The sequence below is a fragment of the Netta rufina genome (assembly GCF_964035555.1).
Source record: "Netta rufina genome assembly, chromosome: 19".
Classification (NCBI taxonomy): Eukaryota; Metazoa; Chordata; class Aves; order Anseriformes; family Anatidae; genus Netta; species Netta rufina.
This window is the reverse complement of record NC_140143.1, coordinates 4,463,321-4,490,206: the sequence shown is the minus strand read 5'-3', so window position 1 is coordinate 4,490,206 and position 26,886 is coordinate 4,463,321. Positions and strand designations below refer to the sequence as shown.

Here is a 26,886-nt window from a genome sequence, read left to right as displayed (position 1 = left end):
TATACAGATCTTAACAGATCTTTTATATTACCTTTTTAAACTACCCTATAACATTTTATCCAATCCACCGAAAGGTATAAAAATTTAATTATATGCTCTGTGGAGTAGTAGGTATTGTTGTCTGTATCAGGCTGAGTCAACATCTTTCTCAGAAGACACCCCTGTCTTCCTACCGTGTATTTTATAGGAAAACATACTAAATACAGAGAGTACCACCGAGCCGATTTCTATGCCTGAGGCCCGTTACAAAACCACATGCAACTTTGCTGTCCACAAGACCAGCTCAGTTTGATGTTCGAAAGTGACCGTGCACCATCACTTTAAAGGCTCAGTACCATAAAATATAGAAAAGCCCTATTTATCAGGAGCTTCAAATAATGAGTAAGATCAGAACCTACTTCTTCTCCAGCCACAATCAAAGGTGTGCATAGTTAAAACACAATAGAATGTTTTCTGCTGAAAAAAAAGCAAGGCAAACTTCGTTCTTTCTTTCGTCATTTTTTGCATGACACCTTCCTACTGATTGTAATGCATCTGCAGACTCTGTAGGTGATTGCACTAAGCAATACTATGTCTTACAACTATTAAGTGGTTACACTAAAAAGTACACTTTTAAAGGTCATCAGATGTTGAGCTTGTATATAAACCAGACAATATCCTGAACTGCAATAGAGAATTTCACACAGCAGTATGTTAATGCTTCCCATAATCAGGCACTGCCTTATACAAACACTACAGGTCAGAAAGTCTCCAGATTTTTTTATTTAAAAAAAAAAAAAAAAAAAAAAAAAAGCTTAACATTTTCATCTTTTCTCTGTATGTAATCCAAGTAAATGGCAAATGTAGGACACTTCTGTTCTCCTTGTAGTGAGCAAACGCCCTTAACAGAACTGCAGATCAGAAGTCACTAGTAAGGGTGGGGGATGTTGACACTCTTAAGAAAAGAAATGGACAGGGTGAGTGCAACTGGGACCAGCATCTGGATTGGTATACGTGGCTGCTCTTCACAGAATCACAGAATCGTCTAGGTTGGAAGAGACCTTCAAGATCACCTCGTCCAACCTCTGACCTAATACTAACCAGTTCTCCACTAAACCATATCACTAAGCTCTACATCTAAACATCTTTTAAAGACCTCCAGGGATGGTAACTCAACCACCTCCCTGGGCAGCCCATTCCAATGGGCACAATCACAACCAGAAAGCCAGTGCTTCATTTAAGCCATAAAAGGCTGAAAAAAGGTACAAAACCTTGCATTTTTGACATTGAAGATCTTGAATTTTGTCTCTCCTGGTGACAAGTTTGTATGCCTATGCAGGAAGCTCTTATGGTTTGACTTCAGGTGTCCATCCCTCACTGCAGGTCAGAAATGAGGCATGTCAGATACTTCGTTTCATTACTGGTGTTTTTTATCTGCACTTATGTAAGGAAATTCTGTTTTAAAAGAGTCAATACAATCTCATTACAAGCATTACATTTTTATGAGGGGGAAAATGAGAAAGACAAATGTTACTCCTGTTCATGAATTTGTCTCTTATCATTTCCCCTCTCTGCTCTACAGAGAGTTATTTGATTCATATTAGAGGTTATTTGGGTCACTTTTACCTTGAAAGAGAAAATAATGGTAACCTAATTTGATATTTGTAGCAATTTAAGTAAGAAAATGAATTCTGAATATTTTGCACAGTTGCTAAATTTAACTGAGTGCTCAGTGAAGCATGAGTTTTCGAATGTGAATAAGAGGCTTTAAACCATTTCCCCTTATTTGTTTTTAAACTACATGTCTTACTTATGATATGCAATTTTATGTCATTCATATGCAGTGTACTGAAACTGAATTCAATAAACTGACCTTCTTTCACCTATTAAACTAAACTTGGTATTTAATTATTGTGCATGCAAAGTCAAGCAGAAAACTAAGGAGCATTTACAAACAAAATCACTGTGTTTTATTTGAAATGAGTAGGAATATTTGTGTTTATTGCTTTTCATTAAAAAAAATATTCCTCCTTATTTTCCAATTGGAATAAACAAAAAATAGAACATCTGTATCAAAGTTTAAAAACCTACGATAATCAAAAGCAGTTTTAATCTCATCCATTTAATTCTATTGCACAGTCTGTGCAACGTAACTTTTTACAACATACTGTGCAACAAAACACGTCATTTAAACTCCGTAATTAGTATTACAGATAAAATGACACTGCAGCAATGTTAATTACTATAGCACTGATGTAGTACAGGATATAATACATAATAGTCATGTCTTTAATTTTAAATTGAAATGCAACAAAGCATATTATTGCTGCGCTTCCTCTTCTTAAAGTAAATGAATGTTATTCAAGTGTACCATTTGTATCCATGCAGAATGTTCTTGAATCATGATTCTGCTTTAGCCCAAGCTGGCGTATTTCACTTTCTAATGGCATAAGTTAAGGAACTTCTTACTATAGGAATCTTTTCCGGCAGTGGGAAATATGACAGAAATATATTCCATATGAAACATTTCTACAATCATTTTCTTTTTCATTACAGTGACTGTAAATCAGTTTTCAAATGAAGCGTAGCATTCAGTCTTTTTAAAAATAAAGATGAATCTTAAAGAGCATTACAGCTACTTGAGGTGTAGTAGGAACTGGAGACATATGATCAAACCATAATTAATTCTGTTCCACTACGTCTAAAATATCTGTCAATTGCAAACATAAAGCATTCAGAGTCTTGCAGAGGAGGACAATGAAAGTTTTTACCTGCAGCACCAGGAGGAGTAGGGCACCCTATTTTATGAATAATTATATCTCTGCTTTTGCACCACCTTTACTTTTGGATAACTTTGTTATAAATATTAAAAGAAGAAAAAAATGAGTTAAATTTCAGATTTGTTCCGAGTATACTTAAATAATTTATGCCAGCTGAAAGGTACCCATTTTCAGTGGAGAAATTTTGTAATGAAGTCATTATTCAGATCTCACTTAAAAAAGTATTCTAAAAGCCTACTTATTTAGAAGTATAATAATCCTATTCATTGTGTTAACCATATGCCCCTGGATAAAACATGTACACCTAGATTTAGCAAAATATTTGAATATACAGTATAAGGTTCAAAGCAGAACTTGAAGTATATCCTCAGGTTGTGTATTTCATCTCACAACAATAAGAGACATTGCCACATTGAAATGAAGGCGTGTAAGGTGCAACAGCTTGAAGTACATGTAACAGGTTTCAAGGATTTACAAATGATATTGACAAAATGCTTTTTTTTTTTTCCTCCAATATTGTTTAGGTCAGCGGGACAATGTATAATACAGGGAGACATGTATCTCTACGATTAGACAAAGAGCATTTGGTCAACATCTCTGGAGGGCCGATGACATACAGCCACCGCCTCGAGGAAATCCGGTTACACTTTGGAAGTGAAGACAGCCAGGGATCAGAGCACCTACTCAATGGACAGGCTTTCTCTGGGGAGGTATGTCAGCACATGTGGAGTTACAAATGAACCAGCCTGAAAGGGCACACTTTCCTTTTCTGCCTGAAGGTATTTGTGAACTTATTTGTACTCATAAAAATCCCCACTTTATCCAGTGGGAAATTCATTTTTTGGTTGTCAGCTGTGTTGTTTTTTTGGCCCATGCATTGCCATGTGAGTCATATCTAAAAATGAAACTGTGGTATTAATTGCACTCCTAGATACCATATATTCACAAACAAATAGCTTACAAAGTAATTGAGTAAATGCAAATACAAGACTAACCATGAAGTAACACTTAAAGATGCTCTATTTTATTAAATAAAATGCTAATTTACTGCTCACTGGCATGTAACATTTTACATTGACCATTGTTCTGCCTTCAATTTATGTAAGAAATAAGGTGAAACTTAATTTTACTGATGGTTCCACAGAACTCTGTTGCTCTGCTGAAGAAATACACCCCGCAAGTAAACAATAGCAGAATCAGTACTTACTTTATCTTTTAAATGCATATCTGTAATTATCCCAGAAAAGACTGTAATTTGATGATCTTGATAACTACCTGCAGGACAGCTCATTACTTCTGTCAGGTAAACGTTTTAGCCTTGGAGTACTTTTTGAAGATATATAGGAAAGTTTGCAGATTTTCTGATAAGCAAAGCAGAATTTTTTCACTCTTTATATGTACGAGAAGAGTCTCAAGGGTTTTGCAGCACCCCATCCTCCACCAGCCCATGCCATGACCGTGAACCAGCGTGCAACTTTGCTCCACAAATAAGGCAATGCTTCAGAGTAACTGTCAATTATTGTAGGGATTATTTTTAAAGATACTCCAAGTACCTTTTACCATTCTTTCAGAAGACCAAAATGAATAGTTTGTCATAGTAAACAACTTATTTTGCTAGGGAAGAATAACCAAATTACCATCTGCGCTATCTATCACAGGTTCTGGTGATGAGACAGTTAACGCATGGCAATTTCTGTGGCATCGTGCAACAGCAGTTATTTAAGAGTAGCACATTAACTGCAGAATTGTCAAATAATGTTGTAATTGATGGTAATTATTTGCTTTGATAAGCTATGTAGATATATTAATATAGCCAGTGGCAGCTTTTTCATGAAATTATTCATGCCTTACCCAACTGCCTTCCCATTGCGTTGTTTAAATTCTGTGATAAGTGGACTTATAATGTATTGCTCCTTTAAGAGCTGAAAGTTAGGACGTAGTGTTGTAGTAAACAAGGTCTTTGCTTTGCTAAACAGATTTACAGAAGGCTATCCAAACGAAAACTGAAGAAAGCAAAAATCGGGTTGAAACATATCAGGCGTTTGGTATGATGTTATCAGTATGGTTTCAGGTATTTTTAAAGAAGTAGACAAGATAGAAATTCATCACTCATAGACTATAACAAAAGTAAACATGTAGAGCACTTATTTTATTTCCTATATTTAATGTTAATAACTTCGCTAGTCACTTCTGGCTTCAAAAATTTTGAAGAACATTAATAAATGCAGCTGGCACTGGACTGAAAGACTTTTATTATCTTTTCTGAAGACTAGACATGACAGTTTATGACATTTTAATACTCCTTCAGCTCTATTCCTGCAGCCAGGATAATACTAATTTAAACAACATTCACATGGCAACAGGAAATTTTGATTCCTGAAACAACCAGATATTAAACAGCTATATTTGAGCCACTGCCCTATTCTGCTTGAAACATCACTAACTGATTTAAAAAAGGTTCACATCAAAATAGCAAAAGAGGCAGTGAGACTTCAAAGTGGAGATAATGTGATGGTTTCCTGGATGAGAGCAGGGTGGCAAAGCAGCTGTTTGGCTGGGACAGCTACAGAAGCTGCTGACCCAGCTGCCCACCCATTTGAGGGATGCCTGACTGCCTGTGAACAGCCGCTGGAGTTCACAGCACAGTCCACGGTGAAACCAGTGAGCTTGAACCTTAGATGATGCAGAGCTAAGTTGTCACACTTGCCAGCTGGAGCCCCAGTTTAAATGCCCTGAATCTTTTCCAGGCAGCGCCCAGCCCATTTACTGGCTGAGCAGAAAAGTCAGCTTCCTAACTTGGTTTGCCAACATCAGCAGTGAGACAGCACGATTAGCTTCCACTACCCTCAGTGTTCCCTTAGGAGTTTCTAGACCAGGATCATTGCCTTCCTATTACTTCTGATTTATTGCAGGAATACATTTTTTTATTACTAAAATTTGGTATTATTTGCTTACAGAGACCTCAAGTTTTTTATTAATAAAAGCATAAAATCCAGCTAAGTGGAAACCAATGTAAATCAGTAAGTCACGTGCAGCTGGATCCACAGCATATGCAGGTTTCATCTAGTTATCTGAATTCCTCCTGCAGTGAATGGAAAGAGATTGGCATCTTCAGAGGATGATCATTCCTGACAGCCAGAGACATATCTCTTAGGACAGGACAAATCACCCTGTGGAAATGCATCTCCCCTGACAACGGAGCAGAGACAAGCAGCTGGCCAAGTAGCTTAGGCTAGATGCCTCCTTTGCAGATGCTGAGATGAATTCTGTCCTTCAAGGATGTGCTTTTCAAAGGTTCAGATAGCTGTTGTGGGCAGCCAGACAGGTAAGCTCCAGTAAGGTCAAGTATTAATTACTAATTTGAATCTGCATCTACACAGTTAAGCTTTAATAATAAACCAAATACCGTTTCCAAAGTACAGGCACCGAGTCAAATCAATCATGTTGACTAGCATGGGTACAAATTTTCAGTGAAGGATGGCAGCTGACAACGTTCTTAGGATATACATTCATCCATACAAGTGCTGTCTGTATAAATAAGTGATTTTCAATAAGCTCCCAGCACTGAGAGCTGTAATGTTTACAGCTCTCAGCAACTATAATAAGAAAACTATAGACAAGTTACCTGACTTTATGGTTACAGAGTACATGATGGTATAAGGTAACATGTTTCAGGTTCACTGCTGCTAATTATTATCACTTCTGTGGTGGGTGATACTGTCAGAAGAGATGGGATAGAGAAAAATAACGGCATAACTGCATTAGTTTAATTTGTGCAGGTAACCGCAGCAATGAAGAATTGCTACCCTGAGCTTTAGCAGGTGAAGGCAAGCAGAGAAAAATCATTGCAGGATTACACTGGTTGGTTGCTAATTGCACACTAACACCCACAACACCGTTCTGTTGCTGCTGCTCTTATTTGTGTTGGACAAGATCACTGTGGAGTTCACTGCAACCTCTAGTTTGCCATGGAAACAATGCCCAGGGATGAAGTTACTCAAGCAGTGCGATGCACTCGAGTAGACCACAATCAGCTCGTTGTTCCTCCTCCTCTCTCCTCCCATCCATTTCTGTCCCCTCACTTTCACTGATGCTGAATTCTCCAGTGCATGTTAAAGTCAGTGTTTTGGAGAGAGAAAAGGGACCCTGGGCGGCAGCTGGGCGAAAGAGCAGTGCACCTGCAGCAGCACTGGCAAACTGCTAGACTGCCTCAAACACCCCAAGTGAAATCCAAATCAGAGAAGGCAGAAGCTGTCAGATGGCCCCAGCACATCTTGAACTAGGAGCAGTGTGTTTACACATCTGGAAATCCAACCTAAGATGCATGCTAAGCAAGAGGTTTGTTAGAACATTTTTTTTCTTTTCCTAATGAAGATGTTCCACAAGTACAGAGGCACTCGGAGCAAGCTGGAGAGCACTGGAGCAGTACCATGGAATGAGAAACAATCTAGAAATAGCAATTTGCTTCAAGAAGTACTGTGTCTGAGTGATACTGAGAGACTTGTAATTTCCAGGCTTTAACATCTAACTAGGTGTTAAAGGCTGTCAGGAGAGATCTCTACAATAATCTGGTTACCTTTTAGCCTATAATTATAACTTTAATAGACAGAATAAGTGAACTAATGCTTAAATAGCTTGAGTATAAGGGCTTTAAAATTGTGTATCAGATTATCGACAATATGTTTGACACTGCTAACATGGAAAGAATGCAAGGCTTTGGAATATTTAAATAAATTGAGCATTTGCTTGTCCCTCAGATACATAGTTGAGTGCATTCAATTCTCTACTCCTTGCATAAGCATCCTACTTTATTATAACAATTAAAAGAAAATCTTGGCTCAAGCAAAGTCCCCAGCTAGGACACGAATCAATCTTGTCTGCTGCCTAATAACTCTATGCAAAACTGCTTCTAATCCTTCCGAGTCTGTGTCATTTAACAAAAGACCCTTCTTTCAGACAGAGGCAGCAGAAAATATGGCTGAATACTGCTGCTGTTCAAGCTCTGTCTACATTGTTAAAATAAAAATTAAATAGATCTGAACATCCAAAAGGTTCATGTTGAAAATGGGGCCCTTTAACATTACTGTGTGGCAAAATCTTACAAGTCAACACCATTTTGTTTCCTAATATATATATATGAATGAGCATGCTGCAGGAGAGCTCCAATCATTTTATGGTAATGCATTGTAGTAGTAGTCTTTAAAAAGAAAGTTAAGGAGCTTAATTATATAGGGTTATGCACTTTTTACATATTCCATAGCTAGAAACTCTCAAACAAGAGGCCATAGTTCAGAATACATTAAATTAAAAAAAAAAATCCTTCTCTGCCAAGTTACCTTTTGAAAACCCACTGACAGATTATAAACACACAGTGATAAGAAATAAAATGAGAGCCAGAACACTAACTAGATAAGTGAACACTATGCACAGCATTTGAAACAGAGATTTACTTCTACTACTGCTAAAAACTCCTAAGAAAACCAAGTAAAACGTAAGAAAACAGGAGTGGGAAAAGGAGCATGGCATCAGCCTTCTTCTACTACTTTGATTTCTATGTGAAAGCAGGCAAACTTTCCCTGAGTAGGGAACTTCTAATGATACTAAAGGATTACTTATCAGAGAGATCAGTGTTGCAAATCCAACTTCTGATATTTTTAGAAGCAGGACTGACAGATAAACAGCCTATGAGAAGCATCAGACCAGATGGAATAATTTAATCCAGCCTGCTGCAGAATTAGAACGGTCTCAATTGTTAAATCAGCAGCAGTGATTTTGTCACTGAGACCTTTGGTACAACTTTGATTTACCTGTACGGTTCCAAATAGTCTCCCCCAAATTACTTCTGTTGGTACTGCTTATAGCAAACAGAAGAACGTTTATGAAACACACAGGATGTAACCATATATAAAATATGACTTCAGTTATGTAGGCAAAACACGACGGGTCACGGCTGATTAGTACATCAGAGGAAACTGTAAGCGAACCACCCATGTCTCCTTTCATTTGATAAAGCCCCCATCTTCTTCCAAAACTTGTCAGCTAGGAAATGTTCAGCTGTGACTCCCATGTGAAATTTGGCTCAGGTGTTGACTTATGTGCCTATTCTGCACAAAAGCATGTTTCTCCACACAGTTCCCTACCCAACATTTAGATTCCTCACCCAGGTCTGCTGGGGCTGGGCACAGAGGACAGCAGCCTCCAGCTTCTTCACAGCTGCCTTCCTGTAGCAGGCAGGGTGCAAGCCTGCCCCTGCTATGCCCCATGCCGTGGGCACTCCTGCCAACAACCTGCAGAAAAAGTCTGAAATTCAGATCTGTCAGTTGCCACAGGCCATCTGCGTTACATTTTGGAAATTGCCTATGAAATGATACAGGTCATTTTTAAGTATTTCAGCCAGCAGACAAGTTTACTGTACTCCCGTGCTGATTAATGTTGAAAAATAAGCCTCTGAGGAAAGTACCAGATGAGGGAACACATGTCTAATGGAAGGGTGGTTTAGTAAAATCTCTATAACCTTCAGATTAATGTTCAGCTTCAGAGGAGAAAGTCAATAGGATAATGAATTAAATTGCTAGAGGAATAGAATATAAATCAGGAAGAGGTGGTGGTATTGTCATTACCATAGGATAAGGAGGCTATTCACGTGAGTAATTCAAAACCAGTGGGAGACGAACGCCTGCATTAGGTGCAAGAATACACCTCTGTCCACCCTAAATATTATAGGTGGATTCCACCACAAGTTTTATAACATATTTATGCACATAAAAAGCAGAGTTACAGTCCAAAAGACATGCTTATTTATTAATGCATAAATATTGTGTTTTTCTAAACCCAAATCAATTTCATGTTTTCAATTGAGGGGGTTGCTGTTTAAAATAACAAATTAGGATTGAACGATATCAGCACAAGGGTTATTCACACCTGGCTGTGGTCTGCCAGTTTCTGAGCTCTCAGTTGTCCATTGGAAATTCCTCTGCACTCTCAGTTGGCTCTATAAGTAACTTCAGCATTTTAACAGAGATGTGATTTAGTAGGGCAGTGCCTCCATGCTGCCTCCCCTCTAACACTACGTGCTCTCACACACAACCCCCTCTTGATAGCCTGAAATCTTGTCAGATCCAAAAATGTGGTCCATGGGTGGGGGGGAAGGCACAGTCCAAGGAAGAGACCAGGGAGATAATCTAGGCAATAAGACTTGCAGGGAGGCATATGGGAAACCTATGCTATTTTATACAGTGAAAATCATCAAAATTATTTTTAAATGTTCCCAGAATACTTCCCAGCAAAACATGAGGTGGTAAAGCAAGTTGCTAAGCAAAAGCAAAGGAGTTGCTGATGTTTACAGCACCTGAAACCAGGAATAGCACAGTAGGTGACAGTGGTACAGTATGAATGGAGAGGAAAGATAAAAGGTAATACTCAACTCACTGTACGGTATGGATCCTGTCAGGTATGGATCATACTGCTCCAGAACCACCACGTGAAACAATACACGATAATCTACTGAAGGCTACAAAAGTTTGGGGCGCACACCAATTGAACAAGTAACTTACCCCCTAGTAGCAACAAAGGGAAATATAGAAAGGGAACTCTAAGCTACAAAATATCTGCAGGGTTCATGAGATACAGAAAGAATTTCCCAGAAAAATCTAGCACTGCAAATCGCAATGGTGGGTTTATTTCCCAGATTTCTCATATTATTTTCTTCTGACTCCTGACTGTTTTTCTTTCTTAAACAATTCAATGCATCTGAGTTACACACATTTAATGGTTATTTTGCTGACGGATAATAAACAGGTCTGCAGATTAAAATGCAAACTAATTGCTGCACCAAATTCCATTTACTTGATTTCATGTTCCATTAGATTTTGGTGTTATTTTGCTGTGGCAGGTTTTCATTTATATACACTTACATGAATTATAGAACGAATTGTGAAGAGAGGAGATGACAGAGATTCCTTGAAATCAGAAGCTGAAAATGGGTGAAAAGCCAGGCAGTAACTGAACTGTCTGAACATCCATGCCTACGTGGCGGTAATAACAATTTAAAGCAGCAGTCAGAATAATGTGTTGACATCCAGATATTTTGTAAGCAGCAAATGGACAATATTTAAAACGGAACATGCAGTCAGGATTTCTTATCAAGGAAGCTTCTCCTTTTGAACTTACCCTATTGGAATCCAGAAGAAAGCAGAATTTCCAGGAATATGGACAGAATTATTTTTTATGGCATATTTTACAATAAAATACAGTGTACTTCCTACACCGGCTGCTTGCTAAAAACAGATCTTAATCCTTGGTGACCTTCAAAAACAGTTTCATCATTAACACTTTTGAAGTAGAACCACTGAATTTTAACTTATGTTCCTTCCTGTACTACTTCTGGCTATAGAGAGCCATCTTCCAAGGTAATATATGCTCATAAAATAACAAATCCCAATATTCAGTAGCCAGGAGAAGTTACAGAATCAAGTGGAGGTATAGCAACTATAAATTGCTGACCATCAAGAGAAAAATAAATAAAAAGGAAAAAAAAATGCAGCAAGTAAAGCTGTTTCATCAGAATGGCTGCATTGCTGGCAATGCCTGTCCTGCAGTCAGCCTTACACTTCGGGCTGTTGTAGTCATGCTGCCATTTTTAAAGGAAAATTAGATTCTAGAAATAGCCTGTTTTATCCTTCCCTGGGGAAAAAAATAATTACACCAAATCAAATTATATATGCTCAAACTTTATATCAGCAATAAAGAATTTTACTTCATGTGCAATCAGCCTCTGATATCATAAATACCATTAATGCTATTTTTCACCTTCCCGAAACTTGATTAGCAGTGGAAATACAAATGAGTTTTTTGACTGATTTTTTTTTTTTTGCAAGGGGAAGAATTTACAGTTTCTATCATACATCTAAGTCTGAATGCACAGACAAAACTGGAAAAGTTTAATGCTTCTCTTTGAATCAAATTGTAATAGCCTGTTTCTCTTGGTATATAAGCCACAGAAGCGCAGTTATTGCACAAACAGGGATTCGGGACTGGGCCTTGCTGCAGCTATGGCTCTTTGTAGGATACAAACTAAGGAAAAGATACGTGGGGAAAATTACATATTTATTTCTTTTAGCAGGAAGACTAATGATAACATATAATTGAAAGGAAGTCATTTAATTTTATAATCCCAAACAATCATTAGATGCCATCTGGAGTTTGAATGCCTTAGAACAAGTGTTTAACCACTTATAAAATTTGGGACTAAATTTCAGGTACTCAGACAGGATTTTGAACTTTAGGTTTGTACTTTTACATTTTATCAGATTACTGTGATATTTGGGGCCAGGAGTGCAGGTGAAAAATTATAGTTCATTATCACATCAAATAAATGAAGCTCCTTCTCACATTTATATGTGTGTGTCATCATTTTGATTATTCAGACTTTGCCCCAAACAAATTGCATCAAGTCTTTCTGGAATAATGAAATAGCTTAACATTTCGGACAACTAACAATACTGAGATCACCTGATTTCTCTAAATTATTAACTGATTTATAGAAGGCATGTGACTACGAATTGTTAGAAATGCATACACGCATGTATTTGAAAATTTCATATATGATATTTAAGGGAGTTATTCTTAAAGCAATGAATGAAAAGCTGCTGAGGCTAAGGTACCAGCTGCTACACGGTATTACAATCCTCTTCTACTCATGTGTGATAGGACTTCTACTCTCAAGTCAGTTTTGGCAAGAACCAGAAATGTTTCTGCAAATGTTTGCTGTTCCATCACCTAACTCTGAAAGCACCCAAATCCCAAATCCCCTATATTTCTCAGTGTTATTCTTCCTGGATTCCATGTAGGATATTCTAGGCTTGGTACAAGGAGCTCCATTTCTGACATCCAGTATTTTTTGCCTCTGTATATTGCTTTTTGAGATTTTGTGATACAGGCTCCACAGACACTGTCTGCTATTTATTGAAATTTAAGAAACTTATGTGCAGATTTTTAGAGTTGCATTTTTATTTCTTTTTTCATTATCTACACATATGCAGGTGCTCCTTGCCAGAAAACCTTTCGTCTTTGGAAACTACTTTTCTGAATCTGATGTATTCATTCTATTCATCCATTAGGAGAACTGTAAGAACTGTCCAAGCAAATTGCAAGCTCTATGAAAATGTCAGTTTGTATTAATGTAGCAACATGACAAAATATCTTCTGCATGGAATAATAAAAGTTGAATCACTTAGATACTGAGTGAAACAGATCCCTTTAGTAATAAGTATTTTTTTTTGCTCATGTTTACTTTTCAGTTACCAACTGTTCTCTTTTTTGGGTGGGAGGGAGAAGTGGAAGAGAGTGTCAATGTACTCAGAGCACAGTCTGTCACAGACTATAATCTAAATCCCTTTGGTGCCTCAATTTCAAAATCCAGCATCATAAAGCAATAAGGTGGAGTTTTTCTGCTTAGAGTAGCAGCTGTAGGATTTGCTCTTTTAAACCACTGGGACATTAAAACATTCAGCCCTCTAAACCTCCACTGTCACTTATGAAGTATGCATTTTGCCTTATTCCAAATTATTATAATTTGCTTGGGGTGACTTTACTTGCTATGGGGTGATTCTTCTTTAATTAAAGAGCAATTTACCTCTGCAGCCAAAAAAACTGTGTTCATTCTGCAGTGGGTTTTATGTTACTTAGTAATGATTTTTCCATTACACTTGTAAATTTTAACTTTTTCCGCAAATACATTTAATGTAATGTTCCAGAGAAGGAGGAATCAAACTAATTCCTTATGCAAAAGTTCTTGCAGCAATGTTCCTGGACAACCGCAAAAGAAAATAAAAAGCTAATGTATGTGAATTTTTATCATCTTTGCAATTTACCAAAAGAATAAAAAATGGGGAACAATTACTGCAATCGTTTCCCTAGACAAAATTCTAATGAAGACAATGCAGTTTTGCCTTGGGTAAGACTGTATGATTTGTTATGTACATACTAACCATTGCCCTCTGACTGCAAAGAGCATAAAACTTTTTTAGCCCAGTCTCTTTTACCTGATACTGCCTGTGAGCTGGAGGATGAATGCTGGCAATCAGACCACTAACAGAAGAATCCAAAGTCAAGTAACAGATGACACAAAACACTTTCAAGATACTGCTCCATCACCACCAAACCCAGTGAAATTCCTCAGACACCTGCACGTTTGGTGCTGGGCACTCACACAGCCACGCATATCTTGACTGCACTGAGTTGTTTCATATCTGAGAGCAGTCAAACGCAGCTGCTCTTAAGGGCCAGAGAGAGTAAGAATGGTCTTTACAGCCTGCTGAGCGGGGATTCACTTTGGAAGCTGTCTTCAGTAATTTTGAGGTTACTCTTTACAAATGGAAGCGCTTCAGACAGCAGCTGTGACCCCATTTATGTACACCTTAAGCTTGTTGGCCAGGCCTTCTTGGGGAAGGCCGGAATTCCTGGCTCACACCCATGTCCAAATCAGGCAAAGAAAGGAGCAAAAATAGGGTAACAGGGTTTTCCACATCCCACCCAGGTGCTCTGCTCACTCCCTGGGACCTGAATGGGGCAGGGAGCACAGCCTCCAGGGACTGAAGGAGCCCAGGAGTCTATCTCCAGGGAGGGGCCTGAAGTCTCCTTCCTCCCTGGTAATTATTATTATTTTTTTTTTAATATACAGTAGCAGCTGTGAAGCCTTACCATTAACTCTCTAACCTTCAGTTTATTTCTGTAGCTTCAGCTCCTCCTTTGTTAGGTCTTTGTCCCTTACCTTATGTTTAATAGTTTCTTAAGAGGTGTTTTAGTGCCTTAGTAAAAAGCCATCTAAATCATGTCGATTCTAGCTAATTTTTTATTACATGTTCAGGAAACGCTGTGAGGTTGTTGCAGAGTTACCGTTCTCATTTAGCATACTGGCTTGACCTTCCACCATCACTGCAGACCTCTCCTTAATTAAAAGCACACTGGCATACGCCGCCTCCTGGAAAGTCAAAATACTTTAACTTTGAAGTATTGTATTTTAACCGCCTAGTTTATTGATGCTTTCAGTAAAGGCTGAGAAGGAAATTGTTTAAAACACTCTTTTCTTTGGACAAAATTGCAATAGATAATGGATTAGGATATTTTACAAACAATAAAGGGAAGTAAACTGAAGTTGTAGTTACTGTTTTACAGGCATATCCTTCTAAAGTTATTACTATTACACCAGTTTCTCAAGCATATCTGTCTTTAAACTAGCACGCAGTAGCGGGCACAATAACATCACCGTTAACTCTACAGAGAATTAGAATTGACAAGGTTGAAACTTTTCTCAAAGACCATTTCCTTTCCATTTATCTTTAACATCTCACCTTTACCTGTCTGCACTCTTATCTCTGGATAAACTATTACACGTTATTTCACACATCTGCCAAGATTTGCTGGATTAAAACTCAGCAGAAATTAACAGAATAAGGAAGTTACTTTACAGTAGGTTTTTCTCTCCCCCACCCCCATTTTTTTTTTCTCCACACTAACTACCTTGAACACATTTTCTAACTGACAGTTTGCCACGGGCACAAGAGAAAAGCATCACACACAAGTTATTACTCTGGAAGTTCCATCAAAGGCAAAGAGAGTTCTGGATTTTAGCTAGAAAGGGCAAGTCCATTACTGTCCATCTCTTTCCATCACCTCAGTTTTTATTTACCCTTTCTTATCAACATATGAACATGCCACTGCCATCTAGGCCCAGGAAATTCTGCTAATAACAGAATCAGTAACACAGTCAATCTGCTTAACCTTCAGAACAGGTCTGATCAGAAGCAGCTGTAAAATTTTCTCAAATACATAATTCCTATGGATAAAAGCCAGGGGGTTTATTATTTAGAAGGCATATTCAATGTGAACGTTATACACTGGGCATATTTTGTTACACGATTTTTTGCTCTTTTCACCTTTAGTAATTGCTTTCCTAGTTCCTCGGGTCCTCTGACAATCTAATCACAAAGCAATCGAGGACTTAGCTATCAGTCCTAGCCGCTATCTCCAAGCCAGCCAGATAACTTGAAGTCTATCCAAAGCAAAGCAGGTGGACGTTGCCTTCAGAGACCCGTTATTTTTCACATTCATTCAGGACTTAATCTAACAGCATCCATGGCTGTGAGAGTTCAGCCACCCAGTTCTCAATTACCTGCTGCTTTTCTCTATCATACCAGGCAAGTCTGAAACACCCTGGTAAGGCTGTATACCACGAAGTTTCTTCCTCCTGCCCCAATCCACCAAACTCTCATTGCAGCACTTTTTCATTGTGCTATAAATCATTACATCAAGTAGTAGAGGAGTCTGGCTTTCAAATTTGGTTCTAGATTCTCCAGAAGAAGCAAGAAACAAACCCTTAGCGTTTTTATCTGAGAGAAAAAAAGAAAAAAAAAAAAGCTTATGGTAATATGCATACACGATGAATTGGTGCACTTGTCTGAAATAAGGAATTGTGATTCAGAGAAGGATAAAAGGCTTCTTAGAACTAAGTGTACTCCAGCTGTCAAGTGGTTTGAGGTTAATGTTCATTTCTTGCTCTCTTCACATAAAAAACAGTGAAAGGTTAATAAAATATCAGAAAAATATGCTCCCAATAAAAGCATAATTAAAAATACGTTAAGTATTTGCAGAACAACCCATCATTGGTAAAACTTAAAACCCTCTATTTTAAAACCTTAAAATCACTCAAAACCCTTAAAACCACTTTCCTTTATCAGGACATGCCTATGCTTCAAACACAGAAACAAATAGCCAAAGAGATGGACAGAGCTCTGCTTCTGCACCTTGTGAAGTCACTTTGTGGCTTTGAGGTTTGTGGATTGTCTCTAAAGAGTATTGTGACATTGATCTATGGGGCCAGTTTTACCTGAAAACCAAATTACTGCACCAAAATTGTTCCAGTTAAATCAGGTTTTGGCACATACTGTTCCATTTTTACCTTTAGAGCAGTGGCTGCTGTGAGTTGCTTCCAGGGAGGTGGCTAATGGGCAAGCCAGGGAGAAAGCTGCTGCTGGGGTTTTGAACAGTGCAATTCATCTCTGCCCCTGTGCCTTCCTGCTTCCCTACCTGTTCGGCTTTAAAGCAAAGTTCTCTGCAGAAATCTCAAGGCTCCCATGTTGTACGTGCCCAGATCATCCCTTTGACAATCTGCTTGTACCTACAAACAAACCCTTATGCATACTTACCGCCCTGCTGAGTGGAGGGACACCAAAGGCAAACCAAGAAATTACTGTAAAATAAGCTAGGGTGGTGCCCAGGCTCTGGGTTGAATCACTAGACAAGCCTGCAGGAAATCAGGGAGGTTTCCCATAGCCTCTGTTTGTGTTTCAGCAAAAGTTCTTTGAAATCAAGTTCCCTCCACAAGGTACTTTGGTTTTGACACATAAGCATTTTCCACCAAAAACACTGTTTCAGCAAAAAAAAATTAAAAAAAAATCCCAACTAGTTCTACTTCTGATTACTCCAAGGCCTTATTCTGTGTGAAGCCCAAGGGTGTGTTCAGTTAAGAGGATTTTCACTGTTTGATTTGTAGCTTAGAGCCTCCCTATCTCCTATTCCTAAGTCACAAAAGGCACAATAGAGGAACTCTTCTCCATCCAAACTGGCAGAGCTATTCCCTGGGGCAGCTAATTAAAAAAAAAAAAAAAAAAAAAAATCACCTTTATTCTCTCGGATTCTAATGAATGTCTATCTGTTTCATTCTCATAGGATTTTCTTCTAAAAATTCAGGCAAATGATGAAAGGAAAAATGGCAGGGTAAAAAAAAAAAAAAAAAAAAAAAAAAAAAAAAAAAAGTAAAATTCAGTATCCTTTTTCCTATTTGAAAATACATACCTACCTTTTAGATATATTCAGTGCTGGAGACAAATGCCTCAAAGAAAGTTGGAAATCTTCTGTTAGAATTTTGAGTTTCCAGGCAAAATTTCTGGGGTCTGTTCCCATAAATCTTCCTATGCATTATCAGCCCCATTAAAAAAAATGTGGAACTGTGGGCATTCTGATAAACGCAAAGTACAGTAGGGCATGTTTGTGATGCAATTGTAGCTTTTGGGAGCATGACAAAATTGGACACAATTCCAGGAAAGCAGGATGGAAAACAGGATTTAAAATAGTTAAATCCATGATTTATACCCATATAAATTTAAAATGTTTTGGCTCCGCTATGATCTTATATATGAACTTCATATTCATTTAATCTTACTACAAATACATAATACATTACCAAATAATTTCTCACAGTACTTTGGAAAACTTGTTTCTGTTTTGTGCTCAATCTTATGACCTAAAATGTTAAGATTTCTAAAATAAAATGGAAACACTGCTTGAAGAGAAAATGAGGAGGACCGTGCTATTACTTATTTTTAGATGAATTCCTTTGTTTAAAATGAACAGAATTCTTTGCTAGCCCAGAACGCATCAGTTTTGTGATGCCATCCGTCTTTCAAATAATCTTGTAAACTCATCAATATTTTGCTTGTGATCATCAAACAATCTTCAGCTAGCTTGAAGTGCATCGATTTTACCAGTGCATTTCTAGATGGTGTTCCTTATTTTGTGCTCTAAAAATGGCAGCTTATAACTCAAAGTGAATGCCTGTGATTAAATCTAAAGACCTACATTGTTTAAAATAAAAAATAAAAAAGTGGGGAAAGTCTAGGAAACTAACAGAATTACTGAGTTTTATCATCTTATATCAGCTGAAAATCTCTCCTTTAATGTTTGTTAGAGGGAAAGAAAAGTGCAGCAAAGAGCTGGAAGAGACCATCTGTCTCCTTTTAGTTTGTTGTTTTGTTTAGAGTTGGGCCTGAACCAAAAACCGAATTCAGATATGACCAGGGTTTGGAAGCGGTCACATCGTGCTCCCCGTGGATATTCACAAATGCTGATAGCTGCTCACTGCAGACAATAATGATATCCCTTGTAATGCTTTTTGTCAAATGCTTTGCAGTCATTAACACGTTCCCCATTAACTATCAATTACCTTGCAGTATAATTATTTTGCAGATTTTACAAATGGGTAGGCTGAGAGAGAGGCTGAGTCAACTGCAGCGATGACAACAGGCTATGGCACAGTGGAGAGCAAAGCACAAAATGTCGTGATGTAGTCAAAGTCCCAGAAATGTTGCCTACCTGCTTCCTCAAAATTAATTCATGGGTTATCTAGATGAGGAAGATCTTGTAATTATTTCTATAACAAAAGTTAATCACCCCAACTGACACCATCCTGTGCAGACTACAACATCCAAATCCATTAAAAGGCAATCACAAATTTCCCATCACATATGCACAACATTCTGCCACCCAGAAAACCTTTTATCATCTATACCTGCAGCTATCTCACATCAAGTGCTTTTTAGACCTTCAAACTTGTAATATAAATATAGCAAAAGAGGCAGATAAAAACCCTGCCAAATACTGAAGTCTGTAGCATAGAAAATACGCCAAGCTAAGTAAGCCTTAAAGTACTTTCTTTTGAAATGCAGGAGGCTTGTAAGCATTGACGATATTAAAAGTCAATGAAGCAGTGAGAATAATTCTCGAAGATGCATCTTCAAAGTTTAGGAAATGCTGATAGAGTTAAAATATATTAAAATATTTCTAAATACACAGTAATTGTTGTTTGAAAGTATAATCTCAGATTTATTGAACCATTTAATTTTTTCGACAGCGTTCAAACCCTGAGATGTTGATTGATTCCAATCAGTAGGTCTGTAACTAAAGAACTGTTTTATCACATTGCTATAAATGAAGCAAATAAACCAAGTTTTCCTTAACATGCACACATTCCATTTGTATACATTATTTACAGTAATCATCTATGTGGAAAGTGAAGCCGTATCAGTTTCTACAAAACAAACTGCAAGACAGCAGTGACAGCAAAATGACGAGTCTTCCCTCGTAATTTTAATTCATATGGGAAATCTAACTTACAGCAATGGCACCATGTAAATAAAAAAAGCCATGTAAAGCCTTGAGAACACCTCCAGCTGCAGCCAGTAAAACTGTCACTGACTGAGAAAGACCAACAGTGACTTAGTAATATGAAGTCTGAGTATGTGACCTGCTGCAATGCATCAGATTTCAGGGATTTGGGCCAAGTTTTCTAGAGGGGTCAGTCCAGCGAGAGCTACAAGCTGTATGTTTACAGGACAATAACAGCAGCAATTGCACTGAGCTGAGCTGCCGTGAGTGAATGGACCAGGTGGAAGTTGGCTAGGTGGAAAAAAATATATTTATATATATACATATACACATACATATTTATATATTTTTTTATTATTATTATTTATTTATTTTTGCTTAGGATGTCTTATGTGTTTTGCTTCTGGAAAAAACTCCTCCTCCTCCTCCTATTCTGAAGCAATGGAAGCAGCTCCTGCTTTAAGTAGGTTGTAGTATGGAACTGCTACAGGCTTCTTTGCTTTTACTGCTGCTAGTTATTTGGACCATTTTCCCCATTTGTTATTAACAGTGGAGGAACTGCAAGGACACTAGTGTCTGAGGAGCTGACAGAAGCCCAGCTGCTGGCTACTGCTGTCTCTGACCTGTCTGGCTCATTTACTGAAGATTTGTTTGCCACGGCAGCATCCTCATTCTAAGTTTTTGTTGCTGTTACTGTTCAAAAGTTTTACCTGTAGTGAGATTAGAGCTTATTTTTGCAGCAGAGATGGGAGTGAATGGTCATAGGTACTTAGTGGGAAAAGAGCTCCTGGAAAATCCAAGCAGATAGCGCAGAAGTCATTTGCAAGGGAGCAATTCAATACCACATAACATTGTCTTACCTACTTTGCAACAGTGACCTGTGATTGAACCTCAGCCAAGGGAACAAGTGTTTTATCAGGGTCTTTGCCAAGTAGTAGGAACTACAGAGCATGGCAGTGTCAGTGTAGATCTACCTTTATTCACTATGAAATTATTTGTTCACCAGACTTTCACTTGGCTGAGAATAGTGCAAGGATAAGGAGTGAATAAAAGTACACAGACCTGTGAGCAAGCTTAACTTGCCCCTGTGCCATCCATGAAACTCCCAGCGCTGCCAGGAGGACTGATGTCTCCTGGCAGTTGCCATGCCCCAACTTCACGATGTTCCGCTGCTGCTGGTTACCGACTGTTTCACTCGCAAAGCACAGCAAAAGCATGAAAAATGCTAAAAAGTGAGTTCTGTTTCATTGTTCCTTAATTAAACCTTAGGAGTTTTAGCAAAGATAATAAGGACACGAGGTCATTTATCACAAGTACATCTGCAGTAGTCTCACATCATTATTCAGAGTACAAATAAATTTAGCTTGTGCACGCTGTCCCGCCTATGTTCTACGGTAAAGGCAGGTCCTGTGTCACTGCTGGTTTGGTTTTGTTTTTCTTATTCAACACAAACAGCATACGTAGGCTGTAGCACTTCAGATAATGCAATTAGCTTAGCTATACCATTACAGACTGTCAAAGCTTTTGCTCCAAAATTTGGAAATGTGAAAAGTTGGTTGCACATCCATCAGTTTGCTTTCTCATCCAGTCTTGTTTTGCCTCCCTCTCCACTTTTTTAGCTGATCTATTTTTCCTTTATTCTGCCATGGAAAGAGATCAAACAGGGGTAATCAAACAGGTCAAGAAAACTGCGGGTTTTTTTATTGCACCTACAGCATTAATTCTGAATTGCAGCACCACACACTTGGATTGTATGTTAATGTTGCTCTGCTCTTATAATAAAAAGAGAGTAATAATTCAAAAACACAATTAACATGTTTTCTTATTTGTTTGTTCCATTCCTGACCTTCAATGACTCTAACTACGCAACATCAAAGCTAAAAAGCATGATGCATAGATAAAGTCTGGCAGCACAAAGAAGAGGTGTGATGCTGTAACCTGCCAGAGCACCTAGAACTTATTTTTCTGTGCTTTCAGAAACATTTGCATGAGCAACCTGTGACATCCTCCAAATGATGTAGACAGCAGAGCAGCAGTGCTGCCCTTTCCCACTGTGACAGTCCCTTGAAAAAGAAGCAGCGTGGTTTCAGACATATATTCACTAACCTCTTAACACCACTGTGAAAGGAAAGTAGGATAGATTCGAGGACCATTTTGCTTCTCTGGGAAATGCGCAGTGAGGACTGGCACAGCTGGATAACAGTGCTAGCATTAGAAGAATGATGGATTTTAAGTGACAGGAAGAAACAGGACAGAGGAGGGCAGGGGACAAGTTTGGTGTTCATAAAAGCAGAGGAATATGTGGGTCAGAATATGGGCAAGGAGTACGTCATGGGCTTAAATAACACAGCCTGCGTTATAGGGAAGTCTGGAAAGAGCATGGCCCAAAAGCAACCCTGCTGTTACTGGGCACATGCATCCACTGACGTGTTTCTGATGTCGTATTTTCATGTGCTGGCAGTAACCAAAGGCAGCAGGGGCTACGAGGGCAAAATTTCAGCCTATTAAAGGAATGGGGACATTTTCAGTTCCGTGCAGGAATACAGACTGCCTTGATAAAACAGGTGGTTTTAGTTGAAATTACATGGGCAAAAGTAGACAAACTGAAATTTGGGCTGAAGCACAAAAGCCAACAGCAACTTCATATGATGTGTCTGAGAGCTGTAATGCCCCGAAGCAGTAACAAAAACATTTTTACATCTCATCCTGCGAGTCTTACAGTTTTGTTCTTTTTCTTCTGGAAACATCCTAAAAATCTCAACCTTGATGTTCAAGCTCACAATTATTTTGAGCAGAACTATTTCCCTGGTGAGTTGCCCTCTTCTCTTCTGAGGTGAATTTCTTCTACTTGACTCCCACAAAATGATTTTAGAGATTGCATTCTTTTTCCTTCTGGAAAGTGTCAGTTTCTAAACAAGATCAAATAATCTCCTGTGCTTCAGTATTAGCTAATTTTAATTATTAAAACCTTTCTCCCAGGAAAAAACTCCTGCTGTTTGCTGAGAAACCTGTGATTTTTAATAGGATTTGTGAACTTCTTGGCTTGAGGAGATCAGGGAACACTGGAGACAGAATCCTCGGTGTAAGCTGGGCTCGAAGTTCAACGACTTTTTTTTTTAAAGAATACTTTTTTCGTTTTTATTTGTCTCCCCCTTTAAACCTGCAGCACTTGGCTTTACAAAGGCTATAGCGTTAGCAGCTCGAAACGTATTATGCAATAAAATTTAATCATATATATTTAAATGAATTGTAAAGCCCAACTCATACTACGCATTTACACTACACTTATTAAAATCACAAATCAATCTTTTGTTAGGTATCATTTTGGTGATATACAGTCCCCATTGCTATAATTTATATGGGATTTATACGGGATATTTTCCTCAGAAGAGCCTAGCAAAACGATATTGTTAAAGTACCGATTCCTATTATAATTTCTCACATTTAGGTTCCTATTTTTTTGCATCACTGACAAATAATTTGATGTTTTAGCAAGGTAATGCGATAATTACAGTGTTGCTCCATAACTCAAAATCTAGAGACAGCACTATCTACATTTAAAGCATAATGCAACTTCTCCAGTCATTACAAAGCAGCATATAATCACAACAACAAAATTGTTTACTGCAGGTAAGGAAATCAAATACACGCTTAATGATATAAGCTTGACAAAGTAATAAAGTCATGGAGAGAGTCAACATTATCTTCAATTAGGTGTCTAACCCTGGTTGAAGAGTTCTTAACATTACAGCTCGAAGAGCTGGATTTTTATCTGCTCTAATTTTCAGCTCCATTTCATCTATGCACTAAGAGAAAGGTTCCCGTTTGCTGTGCAAGAGCCACATTAGAGGATAAACGTACATAACAAAGAAATTAAATAAAGGAAGAGGCAGCAGGTGCAGCGTCAGGACAAACTGGAAAAACCACAGCTGGTCAAATTTGTAAATAATAATTTCCTGGGGTAAAAATAACACAAAATCCACAAGAGATAGTGCTAGAATTAAAAGATCTTTTCTTGCACATCTAACAAAGAGCAAGACCATTCCAGTTGCCACGCTCCAACAGTTGTAAATATTTGTGCCTGCTCGATTTTATGAGATTGGCGAGGGCCCAAAGCTAACCGTGGTACTTGCCACAGCCCAGCACTAGTCACACTGCAAGCACACAGCGCCCCGGCCGTACTGGGAAAACACGACCCCCGATTCACTCTTTAAGACAATTATCATGCCAGGGTGCTTTGGCAGGTAGGGGTGGCTGCTGTCAAGGCAGGGGAAGGGACAGGCACCATTTGCCCTTTGCCTCTCTTCCTCACTTAGGATCAGTGACATGGCTAAAGGAAAGAGCGCTGGGATGGGGCACGCTGAAAGCCAGTCACAGCACAGCTGCAGCTGTTCCTTTCGCAGCCCCTCACTTCATTCAGACGTGATTTCCCCGTGGCAGGGGCTCTGCAGATCCCCATTCATGTTGTTTCAGGGTTCTACAGCTCTTTCAGTGGGAACTGGAAGTGGCAAGAAGTAAACAGCGTGGGCTATTGGCATGGGACTCACAGGGACATTCTGAAGGCCAGGCCCTTTGCCAGGAAGCATAAGGAGCTGCTTTCACAGCATGGCTGAGGCCAGGCTATCCGCCAGCAGGAACTAGTTTACTGCATGGACAAAACAAATTTCAAAGCCTTTAATTGGATCATCACCCAAATTCACCTCTTCTAATAGCAGAAAGTCCAACAGACTGAAGATTTCTGCAGGAGTTTTACATTTTGGAGCACGGCACATTCCCTGGTTTTCCTTCATTAAGGAAAAACATCGATCCGGCCTTTCAGGTATTCCCATACCAGTATTTTCAGCATTTCAGCTACATAAATTGTCTTGCAAATGAATACAGACTGTGTTTTCTAATAGGAAGAAAAGCTCTGACTTCTATTCTCTGATGTGGAAAGCCTGCTGATACAAATGATAAGCGTGATTTTATCGCTGCCCCTTTCACCACCATCATGACCACGAGGCACATTTTGAGTTCTAAACGACTTAGCACTCTTTGCACTCAGCTATGTTTTAAAGAAAGGCACATAAAACACTTGTGTTGCAGATCTGAAGTGCTTTTGCTGTGCTCACCTCCCTTTCCGGTGAAGAGATGAATTACTGGTTAAAAGATTCCAGATTTGTAATGAAACAGAGATAATATCATGAAAACACAGGAGCCCCAAAGCAGCCTGTGCTCGCAAGCTTCCGTTCCACAAACCTCAACGCCCAACAGGCAGATCTGCTTTTAAGGTTAGGGATATTGCACCCTAGCTTCACCCTCAGTGTTCCTTCAGCCCTTGGGCTGATATCTAATTAAAGTGCTCTTCAGTTCTTCATGACGAACCTGTCTGCATAACCGATTTTCTTTCTTCGCCCTTTTGTTGGCTTAGCCCTCGCATCTCACTGCTCAAACAGCCCGCAAACAGACACAGCAGCCAGCGTGTTTCTGTAAGCGCTGCAATTGGTTCTCATTATTTTTCAGTGACCTTCACTTATTAAATTTTAAAACTTGTGAATAAGTGTAGGTTCAGGGCATATTCACAGAGGCTAACTCTCAGCTTTACTTCCTGGTGTTAGATGGGATTTTCAGGTGTCTTCTTGTTTCTAACCACATGTGTTATACAGGCAAGACAAACTGCAAAGCAGAGGTCACTGGTGTTTAGCTAGTCTGGGTGACAATTACCAATGAGTTAGGAAAAACATAACTGCTGTGCTGTAATATATCATTACAAAGTTTGAGACAAAGGGAAGAGGAGAGCTTTTGGTGTCTGTACAAAGCTGAGCCATTTATTTGTCGTGGATGCAGAGAAGCAGCTTTGAGAGATAATATAAAACAGGAAATGGCAGAAAATACCTTTAACAAAGAAAACCACTGTTAGATCCTTGAACTTCACCCAACTGCAGTATAATTAAGGCTGCAGGAAAGGCTTCTGTGATCATCTTTTTCCTCTGTTTGTAAACGGAACTAATTTGTCGTTGTGTGGCTGTACTGAGCTGCTCTTACCATGGGGTAATTCTCGGTACTCTTTAGAAGGTACCCAGAAGAATGTGGTCTTATGCTAAACAAATGCTGCTGTGTGTCATTTTGGGCCCTTTTAATTTATGCTGCACTGCATTTGTGAAGTAGAGTTTGCCAATATCCTGCTTTCTTTTACCAAATCTGAAGATAGAGCTGAAAGGCTTACTTTATAATTGATAACTGACTTAGAGCATAAATTCTAAGTGCTGGTTATCTTTCCTACTGAGTATAATGTCACTCAATTCATTTAGCAACAAGATAATTTTATAGTTGTCTGCCTTAAGCTGTATTACCTCATTTTCTTAGATAATTCATGTCCTCTTGTTTTGGCTGTACTCATTATTCCTCAACTTCAGGCTTTTACACTACCAGGTGAAAATCTCTTAAGCAATTTACATAAACAACAAAAGCCAGTTGTACTTTCCTTAGATTTAAAAGAAGCTTCCAAGATACTGGGGGGGTGGGAGGGAATGACAACTTATTTTCTGCCTGCAGGGCAGATCTGTGCCATCTCTCCTCTCCATCTCTGATTCTACACCTTAAACAGGAAATCCTGGTGTGAGATTTCTTCAAATGATGTTTAAAAATCTGACTCTGTAGTATATCATCTCATCTACTCCAGTATTAATATCCTAAAGGAACTTCAATAATTCAATAAAACATTCATTCCAGAAATGCTTTTGGCTACTGTGTGTCAAGCAGGGCTGCCTCAAACTTTTCTGTGTTTGAAACTTCAACTTGCATTAAAAGATTTAATGGTAGGATCACTGACAATTATATCCATTTCATATTTTTTCTCCCTCTTTTATCAGGCTTTGTGTTTCTCTGTTATTGCTCTTTAAGATGCTGAAAATCCAAGTATCCTGCAGTTTTCTGCCAAGACTACTTTATTGTGAGCTCCTTTTTGCACCTTTTATGGGTGATGTGTTACATACAGCCATAGATCAATAACAAAAATTGAGCTTCATAATATGACATTAGTTATCTGTCTTGGTAGTCTTTATGCTTTTCCCAGTGCCATTAAAGTTGCATCTGAGCATCTCACAATATTGCTGCCAGAGCTTTCCTGCTTCAGGGTTGCCAAGCTGGATAGAAATGGTAGGAAGATTTCCTTAAGGGCAGAGAAGGGAGTTGAACCTAAATTTCT

General features: G+C 38.5%; 1 protein-coding gene across 1 annotated transcript in view; it reads left to right on the top strand.

Annotated features, from left to right (window-relative positions):
• Window positions 1-26,886, top strand: part of CA10 (carbonic anhydrase 10) — a gene marked incomplete at both ends in the record, with an annotated part of 200,535 nt that overhangs the window by 152,494 nt on the left and 21,155 nt on the right. The window contains one exon of the mRNA XM_084298305.1: window positions 3,284-3,469. Coding sequence (XP_084154431.1) covers window positions 3,284-3,469 — 186 coding nt within the window. The remainder of the gene's footprint in view (window positions 1-3,283; window positions 3,470-26,886) is intronic.